This window comes from Medicago sativa, chromosome 4, assembly GCF_051527215.1.
Source record: "Medicago sativa cultivar Bolivia chromosome 4, Bolivia_mono, whole genome shotgun sequence".
Lineage (NCBI taxonomy): Eukaryota > Viridiplantae > Streptophyta > Magnoliopsida > Fabales > Fabaceae > Medicago > Medicago sativa.
The window spans coordinates 95,591,244-95,606,140 of NC_140752.1; the positions used below are offsets into that span (position 1 = coordinate 95,591,244).

The following is a 14,897-nucleotide window of genomic DNA, read 5'->3' on the forward strand; positions in this document are numbered from 1 at the left end:
ACATAGGGGGTCAAAAGTGCTATTAAGCCAAATAGATAACTATGGAGGAAGAAGAAGTAAAAGTGGCGCAAAGATGAGTTTTATATATAGCTTTTGGGTAAAAAAATCCCAACACAAAAACCTCAACCCGGCCCACACTTTACCAAATTTCTTTTTGAAAATCAATTATTTTTGGAAGAAAACAATTTCGATCCAAATTTCTCTTTCTTTTTTTATTTAAAAAAAATTGGGTTAAAATAATGTTTTTGACCATAAAAAAATATCAAAATTTTATTTTTCATCCCTATAAAAAAATGACACATTTTCATCTTTATAAAATTTTCATGTACGCAGTTTTGGTACTTGTTGAAGTTTACACGAAAAATAAATGAAACTTCTAAAATGAAAATATATACAACAAGGTGAATACTGAATATCTGAATTAGTTCATGTATAACTTGTAACACATGAATGTTTGTTGTATAGTACCTATGAATTATTTGGGTGATAGATGGTGACGTTTGGAAATGTAAACTTTAGTCGAGGATTCCATTGACACTGGTCAACTTTAGTTCTTAAGTTGAACCGATTAACACAATATCATCATATTCTTGAGTAATGTTGAACTCTGTGAAATCTTTGTGAAAGGTCTACTGCATTGTAATAAAATTGAAAATATTATTAATATTTTTTAAAAACTTGTTATCTGGTCCAAAATCGACTAGTCTGAAGAGTCGTCAAAATTATTTATATTATTAAGATATATTGATAGAGTAAATCAATACAATTTTCTCTATTTTAGCACCTAATGACAACAATCTTAATGAACCAAGAACTTGAAAACAAATCAAAACAACTAATAGTCATGATATATAAGAAATCATATTATACCAACCAGTATGGAACACCTTTACATTTGGCGCACTTCTTGGTAGCGTGGGCATCGCTGACAATGCAAGGGTAGCACTTGGGTGTCATTGGGATGCCAATGTCATGTGATGACCAACAATAATACCACAAGTGTACGAAAAAACAAAAAATTCTTTTGAGAGAAAGAAGAAAATCACTTGTGACATTGTGGTTGCCCAATGTCACATGACATTGGTACCCCAATGTCACCCAAATGCTACCCACAATGCATATGGTCTCGAAGTCTGGACCCCATTTAAGCTTCTTTCATCATTATTTGTCGAGGAATCTTGCAAAACCAAAGGAGGGAATTTAGGTAGAATTGAATGTCTTTTAGGTGAGATTCTTGGGTGGTTTAGATTTTATTATAGGGAGAATTAAAACTTTCTCTTTTGTTATTTCTCTTAGGATTCATTGTGGGTTTAAGTCACTTGAAAAATGGATAAAAATTAGGTTTTGTTCATTGTGAGCTTGTTCATCTTATTTCTTGTAACCTTTTTGTATCATTTTTTTCGTAGTGGATTGGAGAGATGCTATCTCCCGAGACATAGGTGAATTTGGGCCGAACTGGATAAATAAATATTTATTGCTTTGGATATATGCTTGTTTGTAGTTTTGTTTCACACTTGGATCTAGGTTTGTTGTTGTTATTGTTACTTGAAGCTACTTTGATTATTGGTTGCTGCTTACTTTTGTTTCAGACATATGAGTTTATTGGTGTGATATTTGTTTCGGATTCACATCAGGATACTTAAATATCATCTTATATCAAATTAACGATATTATAGAACACTTAAAACTATTACTAGAGCACTGCTCCTTACAACATGTATAACGAAGAAAAGAAACAAAAAGAAAACAACAAAATCTTTGAGGAAGGACCAACTCCTTTGCTTTACCTTTATTTCCACAAAATTCAGTTTCACTTCACCACCATCTCCTAGCCCCTAAGGCCTCACAATTTATCCTAACAGAACATATTTTATATCCTGCTCACTTTCTTGATTTATTGCTAATACAAGATAAAAAGAGAGAGTGAGAAAAACAATAGTGCTGGATTAGAAAAATATTGGCAGCATCAATGCAATTCTGCAGACTGAAAATGAGACTGTAATGGTTTCTAAAATTGATAATGGAATAAAATGATAATTGTGAATTGATTGTGAAATAAAAGGTAAAATTGATAGATTAGAACTCAATTAAAATTGATGTTCTTGGTACATAGAAACATTAAAGAAAAGATAGAAGAAGATTAAGTCTAAAACTTAACCATTACTCTACTAGAGAGTACCAAAGGAAGAGAGGGGAGACTTTCATCAATATTCTTCATAATCCTTAATGACCATCCTTTCCCTATTTATGCACAATCAGTAGCCACATGTCCACTTACATCAACCAATTACATTTGGCCAAGTGTATTTTCTCATATGATATTTGAATCATAACATTACTCCCCCCATTAAAATCAACCTTGTCCTCAAGGTTGGAGCTAAGACAATGTTGTTGAGGAATAGTAGTATCTAACCAAGTGGCTTCCAAGTCAATAGAACCTTGAGATGAACATGAGAACATCCACCCGGGTCCCATACCTTTGAGTGTGTAAGCCATTGTTTGCATTGTGATGACCCATTGGCATGGTAAAAAAATGTTGACACCACCTGGATCCCATAATATAGAACCATCAAGGGAGTTGAAATGTAGAAAATAGTAGGTTTGGTGTAAAGTTAGTGCAACAGCTATATAGGATGAGACTAGAGAACCATGGTTTCCTTTTGGATGAGAGGTACTAATATAAGGTGACACAACAGTAGGTGTAGTGGAACTGTTGAACCCCATTGGTAGAGTATTATATCTTGGGTTATGTTTAACAATTAAGCTACCAGCCCATTGCATAATCTCGGTGTCAGGAGTGACCATTGGAAACAATTCAGCCTTGATGTCATAAATAGTAGTATTTATATCATGATGAACTAGCAACTTTAGTTCTTCATAAGCTAACCCCTCACAGCAATTTCCCATGCAAACATAATTAAAATCAACATTGACATTGTCAGCTGTAAAGAAAAGATGAATAACTAGCCTTAAAACCATGTGGTGCAGTTGTTTAATTACTATGAAAGCTCCATTTGCAAACCATAAGTTAGTGGGATAAGCCTTGTAAACCATCCTTTTGACAATAACAAAACCTTGGTGTTGAGTGTCTTCTCTTGCTTCTCTTGGTATCCAAAACATAGATATCCCAAGTCGAAGACCAATGTCAGCTGCATAAAACAGCACAACACTCTCAATTTTCCCTATCATTGCATAACTCTCACATAATATAACGCACCCACAATTCTCATAGCACCAAGTAGCAAGCAAATTCAATGGACAATTCATAATAACTTCAAGAAGCATCATTGCAATACAGCATAAAAATGAAATTAGTGGACTGTGCAGGTTCTCACTAGTACCAAAGAGCTTAGAACATGAACCATAAACAATAGGAGAACCCAAAATGCTAATGTTAACCATGTGAATGAAGCCAACCCCTTTCCATCTATTAACCATGGGAATAAAACATATATCAATTCGTCCACCATAACTCCATTGTTTCAGTACTATGTTCCAATCAATAACAAGTTCCCAAGATGTAGCAAAGCCCCAAGAGTAGCTTCTTGCAACAATGACATACAACAGGGGTATCTTATACACAAGAACTCCATTTGCTTGCGAAAGAAATGAAGTGAACAGGATCACATATTGAAAAAGCAAAAGAGGTTGTGCATCTATTGTATTACTTATGTATCCATATAGCTTCTCTTGATGCACTATAGATGTTTGGGAAAAAGCCACCAAAATTTAGCATCCAGACTATATATCATCATAACTGTATGCGCTTTCTCAAATTTTGTAACTACTTTCCTATCACATGGCTTCTTTCTATTTGTATAACTAGCTAGAACGACAAGGTTCACCCATTCCCTCAATTTGTATTCATCATTAGAATCACCTTGTGTAAAACCTAGCATGTGTGAATGTGATTGTTGCAGTGCTTGCTGCCATTTCGCATCAACATGTTTACTAATCAAGACATTGAACAACACTACACCATAACCATAAACCTCACTCTTCTCAAAGACATTCATTGTATAGTCATAGTCTAGAGAAATACTAACACTAAGATGAACAACAAGGATTACCTGTTCATGATCCTTTTCGCTGTGATGTCGAACCGGTGGTAAACACTGAGACAACATGAACAACAATAGCTGGATGAAGACACAATCATTCACACAAACATTTTCACAAACAGATGATGGGCAAACTGCCATCTCCCGACAAGAGAGCGAAAGTATGGACATAGACACAGGGCCTTCCTCAACCATAAACCTCTGTATGTTTTTAGAACCAACTAGATTTCTCAACATTATACAGTTGCACAGCAAGGCCAAGATATCACCATGAGCGTTAACACTGACATTTTTCCAAACAGGTGGTGTACAAACTGCTCTTTCCAAACAAGAAAACGGAATAATGGAGTCCTCTGCTCTGTGATTGGCGTCAGGTGGGTGAGGCGGTGGTCGTGGCATGGTGTGATTCCACTTCGAATGAAATCCTATAGTCATACTTTGAACGCTTCGATCTGGTGGTTTTGGCTGCGGAGGCGAGACTGGGTATTTTGCGATAGGGTGGTCGTAAACACTTTTCTCTATCACCTCTGCGATGTAGTTGCTGATGATTGAAGAATCCTCGACAACATTGCAATCAGTAAACACAGCAGTTATTGGGTTTCTCTTCGTATACCTAGGAACTTCGATTTGTTTTGGAAGGAAAAGGAGGGCAACGTTTTGATGTGCAATAGAATTTGTATCCATCAGGTTCGTAGAAGGAAGCGAATCCTCAGAAACATGGAGAGCCATCGTCAACGATTCGGAAGCATCGATCTCCTCCGCTAACACGACAGTTGATGATGATAGATCCAATGAATCATCGTCAACGTCGTCATTGTTGGTTGAGGCGGCCTCGATTTGCGTAGCGGATGGAGAAAACTCAATGGCATCTGAAAGGGAAACTTCTCCTGATTCTGATTCAGCAATTTCTTCTTGCAACAATTTGAGAATTCTTGCACATGACTCTCTGATTTCACGTGCAGTTTCAGCCATACGTGAATTGTGTTGTTTCGATTCAACCATGGAAGAAATGAGTTGAGATGTACATGCTTGTGTCGGAGGTTGTGGAATTGAGTTCTCAACACCATGGGAAGCGCTTCTGGAGAAGTATTGGCGTCGCAAATCCATTTTGGCTTCTATTCGATCCATGATATTGTAACCTGGTCCGTCCAAATAAGCAAGTTGTGCCCATCGAGCATTATGCTCGGCTTCCATTTGCATCCATCGATTTGCTCCTGCTGAAACCCATTCATCATGCTATGGTTTCTAAAATTGATAATGGAATAAAATGATAATTGTGAATTGATTGTGAAATAAAAGGTAAAATTGATAGATTAGAACTCAATTAAAATTGATGTTCTTGGTACATAGAAACATTAAAGAAAAGATAGAAGAAGATTAAGTCTAAAACTTAACCATTACTCTACTAGAGAGTACCAAAGGAAGAGAGGGGAGACTTTCATCAATATTCTTCATAATCCTTAATGATCATCCTTTCCCTATTTATGCACAATCAGTAGCCACATGTCCACTTACATCAACCAATTACATTTGGCCAAGTGTATTTTCTCATATGATATTTGAATCATAACAGAGACCAATATTCCTCAACAAGTTGCCTGAACAACGATTCTTCTCTCTTCATCAAGTTCATTGGCTCATCATACTCCACCAATTTTCCTGAAAACACAGTCAAAGGCTTTGTTTTCTTTGAAGAATATAAGTAAATGATCAAACATGTTCTTCCCCTTTCTTTTTCATATTTCTAGTGTGAAAATCAAGTGCCCCGCATTTTACGTTATCTTTTATGTTCTATGCATGATCGAAAACTTAAACAAAAAACCTCATTGTTTATTAACTAGGTGAATGCAAGCATATCGTGTGCTCAATAACAAACCTATGTTTGGTGTGTGTCCAATCAAGTGTATGTATCATGTATGTGATCCAGCCAGTGAAACTTAATAAAACAACTTACCATCACTGATTGAAAGAACCATAGTGCAATCCATCACAGTTGGTATCCTGTGTGCTACTGTGATCACTGTACAATCTACAAACTCATCCCTAATGGTTTTCTGCACAATCATATCAGTAGAATTATCAATTGATGCAGTTGCTTCGTCCAACACCAGTATTCTACTTCTCCTCAAAAGAGCACGCCCCAAACAAAATAATTGCCTTTGTCCCAAGCTCCAGTTTGACCCATCTTCAACAACTGGGAAACAAACATTTTTGTACTAGTCATTACTAACTTCGAAAAAATGTACTTCCCGTATAGCTATAAAATTGAAACTTGAATGTGTACCTGAGGAGTTTAAACCCTCTTCTTTCCCTTGGACAACTTCTCGCAACTGACATTTCCCAAGAACCTTCATATTGACTAAGAATTAGTCCACATTTTCTAGAAAAAGCCAAGATAAATAAATTATATCATATTTTACCTCCCATATCTCTTGATCAGTGTGTTGAGATAAAGGGTCCAAATTATATCTTACTGTCCCATTAAAAAGGGTAGGGTCTTGAGGTATAACCCCAAAACGCGACCTCAAATCATGAAGGCCAATGGTTGAAATGTCTATTCCATCAACTATAATTTTTCCTCCTGCTGGTTCCACAAGACGAAATAAAGCGCTAATAAGAGTGGATTTCCCACTGCCTGTTCTTCCAACAATGCCTATCTTGTGCCCTGCTTCAAATGTGCATGTGATCCCACGAAGTACAAGTGGTCCGTTGGATCTGTATCGTATCTGGCATGGTAAAAACAAACAAATAATGTGGTTCATTTAAGCTGCATTTTGTTTCTGAACATAATGTTTCACATTTTGAATATAAGTAACAATTACCTTCAAGTCATTTATTTCTACTTTGCCTGTAACTGGCCAATTCAAAGGAGGACGGTTTTCTTCTATTATATCTTCCGCCTCACTTTCTATATGCATATATTGATTTAGCCTCTCCACTGATATTATGTAATTTGCAAGAGTGCACTGGTTTTGAATTGAAAATACTAAGGTGTTGTTTAATGAAAGGCCATAAGATAGAGCCATGCCAATAACTCCTAGAATGAAAGATGTTGAAATTTAGAAACGTGCATCAAGATAGATGATGTTGTTGTTTTAGGATGAAAACAAATATTAATTTGAGGATAATAACAATACTCAAACAGTGACACCTTAGAGACAATAAAGATCAAATTTTCACCTGAGGGTAATGTTCCAGGGGGGAGCATAACCATGCCAAGTGTTGCAGCAGTGAGAACAACTGCGCTGAGTGTTTCTAACCGTTGGATCAACCACTCGTTTGAGGCAAAACAATGGAGAAAAGCACTAGCATTAATATCAATTAAATCAAGGTTCTTCTCAAAAGAACGATCTTCCTCCTCAAAAGCCCTTATTGTTGCAGCTCCAGCAACAGTTTCGGCTACATGATTAGCTAATGAAGATTTTGTTGTGCCATTCATCCGCATTAGTTCTTTTTCTGAGGCTAAGTAGTATCGCTGCTTAAAACACACAGAAAACACCTTACCGTATTTTTTTTGCAACCAATAATTGCTTAAACTAAATTTGACGGCTATCTCTATTATTTCACCATTGCAATATAATTTAAAGATGAAGCCATTTATTACCTGCAAACGAGTTGCAACATAAACCATTGGTATAGCCACAATCAAGACTTGCCATGTGACAACCGCCAAAACTGTAAGACTAGAATAAAGAGTTACGATGCCCACCACAACAAAAGAGAGGCTAAATGGAATGTCAAGATCCATAATACTCAGATCAGATGAGACCTAAACAAGGAAATATCAATAAGAATATTATTTCTTTCCCTACAAGTTTCATATGAAGGAATATAATAGTTTATTATTCTTACCCTACTAAGGACCCTTCCCAATGGTGTAGAGTCGTAAAATGACATGGGTGCACGAAAGAGAGAGTTCATCAACTGTGAAAATAAATCTTTTGATGATTGAAGACCCAAAGCAACTGTAAGTAGACATCTGATGAACAAGAAAACTATTGATGAAACACCTATAAGGAAATAAACCAAAACCAATTGCAATGTGCTGAGAAGGGGATTGTCAACATTAGCAGCCATCCATGAGTTTTGCAATATCTGACAAACTGCAAAAATAAGGAAACAAAGGGAACCTATAGAGAATAATATATAGCCTTTCATCTTATTCAGATATTGTAAGTAAGGCTTCAATCCTGTGTCTCCTTTCTCTCTCTCTTCTTGCTGAATTAATTTATTTCCATTTGGTGCTTTAAACTCCTTCGACACGGAATCAAGTCTTATGGAAGTTGAATGTCTCTTGGAAAAAGTAACACTAGATGGTTGGTTAGAACCAGCAGTCTCCTTATGAGCATTGACAAGGTAATTGAATTCTTCACTTGAGGTCAATAGCTGGTGATATGGACCAGCTTGTTGGATCGCCCCGTTAGACATCAACTGTAAATAAAATAAAATAACTCTTCAACCATAATTTTGTTCTAAATCAGCCACGTTGATGAATGATGTGCAAGAGGTCAAACGTCAACTTTTATGGTCTAAATGACTTGAACTATTTTATAAGAGTGAAATTTAAATGTTATTACTTATTACAGTGCATTTTTTGTGTATTCTGCTCATGAACTTTTTTTCTTCATAAAAAACCTTTCATTCTGAATTTCAGAGCATTGAAATTATAATAAGTGGGAAAATAAGTGTATTAGAAAAGTGAATGTTAAATGATAAAGAGACAGAATAAAGAAGTATTTTACCACACATCAATAAGAACCAGAATGTTCTGTAGAACTAAATGTTAGGTGATAAAGAATCAATATAAAACTAAATTCAATATCACAAGAATGAGAGTGTTATTGCAGATGAGTGGTTACACAAGGACTAAGAATATAATTACTATAGTGAAAATTGAGGTAGCATTTATTGTAGACAAATTCATCTTAGTTGGTTTGAGCACATTTGGAAGTAGCATATGTATGTAGTGGGAGATAAAAGAAAACAACCACTAAGAAATATTTAAAGGTAAATAGTATGTAATTGGACTTAATACTACATAATATGAAATTGAGTACCTTTGAGATATATAGTTGGCCATATCTAGTGAGGATAAGCTTAGTTTTATTTATATTTTAAAGGCACGTTTGATGGACAAGATAGGAGACAGAATACGATAACTATATCGTATATTGTTTTAATCCAATGTTTGATAACAATGCTTCTCAAACATTTGACTTGCCTTATATAATACGACGAAAAAAAACACAGAAAAATGAATATCAAACACAAAATTCCTTAATTAAAAGTTTACACTATCAATTGGTTAAAATATTACTGCAACATTGCAACAAAGTCTAACAAATATTGTGTTACTCTGAATAGGTAGAAACAGGATAAATAGGAACAGAATGGAGGGAACTAAATTATAAAAATGAAATCAGTAATTTCGAATTTACTAAAAATTTATAAGTAATGGTTACATGTAGGTGGAGGTAGCAGCAGCAACAAGAAGATGAACAATGACATAACCAATGTCTTAAGATTAATGAATTTACCAAAATAGAATCAAATGCAGGGAGGAAGTCAACTTGATGAGTCACGAGTAAGACTGTTTTCCCTTCGAGTCCTTCGATGATGTATTCCTGTCAAGTTTCAAAGCCATCTTTAGTAAAAATGGCAATAGAGATATTAAAGTAGTATGCGAAGAAAAGATGTCATTACGTTAAGCAATTTTTTTGCAGTATGTGCATCAACGGCACTAAATGGATCATCCAGTAGATATATATCAGCATTCTGATAAAGAGCACGAGCAAGTTGAATTCGCTGCTTTTGACCTCCACTTAAGTTAACTCCTCTCTCACCTATTTCAGTGAGGTCTCCGTAGGGAAACAACTCAAGGTCTTTTACCAATGAAGACCTCTCAAGTGTTTCTTGATATCTTTGATCATCTAGCTTAGATCCAAACAAAATATTTTCTCGTATTGTGCCTGTTTGTATCCATGATGTTTGAGAAACATATGCAAACTTCCCATGGACATCAATCTGTAGTTTAGAATAGAGAATTAGACACATGCTAATATAACAATTATTCAAGACAGATAAAATTCATTACAGTAAGTTGAATTCATTTGATAGGAAAATACACGCAATGGGAAAATACACGTTGTTTCTTTAATAAAAATAGGCGTATCACAAGGTTTAGGAGTGTATATTAGGAGTGAAAAGGGAATAAAAGCTTACAGTTCCACTTGTTTTAGAAACTTCTCCAAGAATTGTTGCTAAGAGGGTTGATTTGCCTGAGCCAACTTCTCCACAAATAGCCACCTTTTGCCCATGTCTAACTTCTAAGTTTATGTTCCTTAGTGTTGGCTTTGATGCATTACCTTCCCATGAAAATTCTGCACTTTTTATTGAAATTGAGTTTTTGAGGTTGTCGTTAAAGCACCTTTTCCTGAAATTTATACTCTGCAGTTCTGATGCCTTAAGGAAATTTACAATCCGTGTAAATGCAACTTTTGCCTGAACGATCGCTGTTATAACTTCTGAGATGTTTGAAATTGGCTCTCGCATAAGGCTCAAAGTTACCACAAAAGTGAAAACATTACTTGCATTCAGAGGAACATTCAAGAAGTAACATGCAAAAAAAGAAGCGGCCGACGCCAACATCAGCGAGGTCCAAGAGATAAATATATTATATGTTCTTCTTAATTGCACCGCAGATAACAATTTAAGTTCCACATTTCTTAAGTAATCTACAACATTTTTAAAATGTGTTTCCCATGCATATAGTTTCAGCACCTTCATATTCACAAGAGCCTCAGAAGTAACCTTTAATCTCTCATCTTGTGCTACCATAAGTTGGCTTTGTAACTTGTGTTGCAACTTTGCTAGTGAAGCATTGCAAAGCACAGTGAGAACTAACACTGTCAATGATGCTAGTGTTGCTAGTCCAATGGTTCGGAAAAGTATCACTAATGCAATAGACAGTTGGAGGATTGTTGTCCATGTCTGGTGAAACCAGAATGGAAATTCTCCAATTCTATAAGCATCCACGGTCATATAATTCATTATCTCACCACCAGAGTGAATCAATCTAGCAGAATTGGATAGCCTTAATATTTTTTTATAAATGGCCGCGGTAAGTAGTGATCTAACTTTCATCCCAACAAGTCTAGAGTTGAAATACCATTGTCTTTGTGATAGGGATTCTATGATCTTTATAAGAAAGATTGATATGGTCAATACATAACCTTCATATTCAAAACTTTTATTACCTTCAGCAAACGATATGAATTTTTTCAGAAGTAGAGGACTAGAAGACAAAGTCAGTACCTTAAGAAAAGCAAAGAATCCTGTTATCAAAATCTCGCTCTTGTAACACAAAAGTATTGACCGTAAAACCGGTGAATGCGATGAAGATTCGTGTTGTTTTTGTTTGTTTAACTGTTCTAGAAATAAAAAATAACAACTTTCTGCTCGATCAGACTCTCTTAACTTTGGGATATCCTCATCGAGAAGTGTCTTCTCTTGACCCGTTTTCATCAAGGGATTCAACCACCAAAACGAAATCTTACTAAAGAATCCAGCTTTGGAAAATGGAGTTACATTTCTAACAGGATCAACTTCATTGAACTGACCATTTAAAGGAGCATACAAGCTTTCACTGATTTCTTTGTCCGCATCTTCACATGAACATGCTTTGTACGTGCATAGTAGCAGCAAAGCTGCCCCTAGAAAAGATAGAACATCTAAAGCTACCTCGAGGGACAATTCGCTGCTGCCAAATGTGTAAGACATGGATAAAGCACATAATATACTAGAAAAGAAAAACATGAGAACAGAAAATGTCCACAACCATGCTCTTGAGAGTTGTTTTACCTGAAGGCTTACAGTTAAACTTATTGACAACCATGTGAAACTATGGAAGAGTTTAAGGAACCACCCGTTAAGAGGAAAGACATTGTGGGTTTTCCTTAACTTCTCCTCAAAAAACCAAATTCCTAAGCATAAATGCAACAACCCAAGAGAGCCATTGGTTATGGCAGAAACTAGCTGCAAGTTTGAATATCTTACTAGACTCCAAAAGGGCCTCGAAGAAGACTTCAGGATCATGACGAATGCCAACATGATCAACATGAACATATCAAAGAAAATTACCAACAAATGGTTGATGCATGAGGAAGGATCTTTCAAAAGTTTTACATCATAGCAAAAAGGTTTTCCTCCATTCTCAGAACAAACACAGTTCCCACAAATCATGCTCCAAAATTTATCCATCTTGTATTTAGTTTCTCTTTTCTGTTCAATCTCTGCAATAAAAAGAGAAAAACATAATCATGTCTATTTTTGAGGAAAAAAAAATCTCCTAAAACTTGATACATTATAGGGGCCAATTCTTCTTCACAAAGCCCAAGTTATTGAGTGAACTATCATATACTCACCTAGTAGTACATTATGAACGTCACATTTGATTTTTTTTACATAATTGAGTAGAAGCTATAAATAAAAGAAATTGAAGAACAATTTTGATCAAATTAACTATATCAGGCAGTGTTTTAGAAATTGAACTGGTCCAACCGGGATCAAGAAGGGTAATCCGTTCGAGTGAATTAATAGGCCAAATAGTTTAGAAAAATGTTAACTCTACTTAATCTTGTAGGATTTTGTTAACTTTAGAATATTTATCCTTATTTATTAATTTTGTTACGTCTGCAGCAATTTAACCTAATTTTTTCCCTCATTTGCTTTCTTAGGTTTGCAATTATTTAACCTAACAAATTTCATCTAAAAAAAATGCATCGCACCAATTTCATTCCTATCCTCTAGCCTTTTTTTTTTGAAGAAAATATTTTCTACACTTATCCTTATTTATTAATTTTGTTACGTCTGCAGCAATTTAACCTAATTTTTTCCCGCTCATTTGCTTTTTTAGGTTTGCAATTATTTAACCTAACAAATTCCATCTAAAAAAATGCATCGCACCAATTTCATTCCTATCCACTTGCCTTTTTTTTTTTGAAGAAAATATTTTCTACACTTATTTGATGTTGCACGTTTGTTCTAGAAACTATGAGCATATCAATGATCACGTTTGATGCCTTCTATTTTATACTTTTTTTCCGGCTACCCTAATTTCTATGTAAACTTGGTTATATATACCCGAATTATTGATAGGATTACCGATTTTTCTTTTATAATATTTTTAGATTTCATACATTTTATGAAGTGTTTTATTTTATCTACTATGGATTATCCTTATTTATTAATTTTGTTACGTCTGCAGCAATTTAACCTAATTTTTTCCCGCTCATTTGCTTTTTTAGGTTTGCAATTATTTAACGTAACAAATTCCATCTAAAAAAATGCATCGCACCAATTTCATTCCTATCCACTTGCCTTTTTTTTTTTGAAGAAAATATTTTCTACACTTATTTGATGTTGCACGTTTGTTCTAGAAACTATGAGCATATCAATGATCACGTTTGATGCCTTCTATTTTATACTTTTTTTCCGGCTACCCTAATTTCTATGTAAACTTGGTTATATATACCCGAATTATTGATAGGATTACCGATTTTTCTTTTATAATATTTTTAGATTTCATACATTTTATGAAGTGTTTTATTTTGTCTACTATGGATTATCACGTGTTATTTTTTCACCGTTACCTATTATATATTGCATTTTATTATTCGCATGTCAATCCCTTTACAATAAACCCGAGCGGAGCACGGGTCAAAAATCTAGTTTCATCTTAATTAGTAAACGCAAAGTAATATTCAATTTTTAAATGAAAAAGTAATCTGTTTTGATAAAGAGGAGAAAATACAAACTTATTATTATTGCGCTTGACAAAGTTTGTTTCTTACTCGAGTATCTTTCGCTAGGATGGAGAATTCAAAGTTACACATTTGTTTGGGTAGAAAAGGTTTGGATGTTGATTGATTTTAAGAAAAGATTTATGTTGCGATGATTTTGATAGAAATATATTGTTGATTTGATGATGAAAAAATTATTGAGTGCAAAAATCAATTATGATGATTTTTTTTATAGAAAATATGATTTTAAGAACGATCTAACCATTCAAGGATTAAAAAAAATGTCACATTCAAATAATTCTCTTAAAATGATTTTTGATTCGATTAACTTAGGGCCCGTTTGTTACGGATTAAAATAAAAGTGATTTTGATATAAAATAATTTAGAGATTATATTTTAGAGATTATATGAAAAATCAGAATCTATTTTGCGTTTGTTTACCGTAATAAAAATCACTTTTTTTAAACAAATAATCTAGTTTGTTTGGATACAACTATATAAAAAGGATTTTTTTTGTTACAAAATTAGTTCAATCTTTTAAATTATATTTTCTCTCTCCTCTAAAAAAAATCTATTTTATTTTAAGCTGCTCCTAACAGCTTCTCATTTGATGCTGTTTTTAGATTATTTTTAGATTCTGATTTTTTTTAAAATCTGTAACAAACGGATACAATACTCTTAAAAGTGATTATTTTTTTAAAATAAGTGATTTTTTTCTTAAAAAAGCTATAACAAACGGGCTCTTATTCTAAAGGCTAGCTTCAGAGTCAAAACTATCAAGTTGTCATAAGTTGTGTCCTAAAAACTAAAGATTAATGAGAAGTACATCCAACTAAAGACTTTTTTATGTAAAAGAAATGATCAAATTGTTTAGAACAATCATCGCAAAACAAAACATTAGTTTCAAATGTGAAATTTTAACAAAAAGTAATAATGTAGATATAATAAAAAGTGGAACGATTCCACTTTTTTTTTTTTTTTTTTGAGAGAGGAACGATTCCACTTACATAACATGATGTTAGTGGATTGTCAAAAA

General features: G+C 34.2%; 1 protein-coding gene across 1 annotated transcript; it reads right to left on the reverse strand.

The window, feature by feature from the left end:
- Nucleotides 1-5,625: 5,625 nt before the first annotated feature.
- On the reverse strand, nt 5,626-12,378 carry LOC146934148 (ABC transporter C family member 10-like). Its single transcript, XM_085706006.1, has 11 exons — nt 10,284-12,378; nt 9,765-10,085; nt 9,599-9,685; nt 7,914-8,492; nt 7,666-7,830; nt 7,242-7,536; nt 6,884-7,098; nt 6,482-6,787; nt 6,346-6,409; nt 6,016-6,255; nt 5,626-5,720 (listed from the first exon to the last, which is right to left on the reverse strand). Exons 1-11 carry the CDS (start codon nt 12,318-12,320, stop codon nt 5,626-5,628), a joined length of 4,404 nt encoding a protein of 1,467 aa, XP_085562132.1. The 5' UTR covers nt 12,321-12,378.
- Nucleotides 12,379-14,897: the final 2,519 nt, after the last annotated feature.

What these genes read in the sequence shown, in the direction of transcription:
- LOC146934148 (XM_085706006.1), bottom strand. Translation starts at nt 12,320, where the DNA reads ATGGATAAATTTTGGAGCATGATTTGTGGGAACTGTGTTTGTTCTGAG. An exon ending in CTGCAAAAAAATTGCTTAAC is followed by an intron (nt 9,686 to 9,764) that starts GTAATGACATCT and finishes GAAACTTGACAG; the next exon opens with GAATACATCATCGAAGGACT. An exon ending in CTGATCAAGAGATATGGGAG is followed by an intron (nt 6,410 to 6,481) that starts GTAAAATATGAT and finishes GTCAATATGAAG; the next exon opens with GTTCTTGGGAAATGTCAGTT.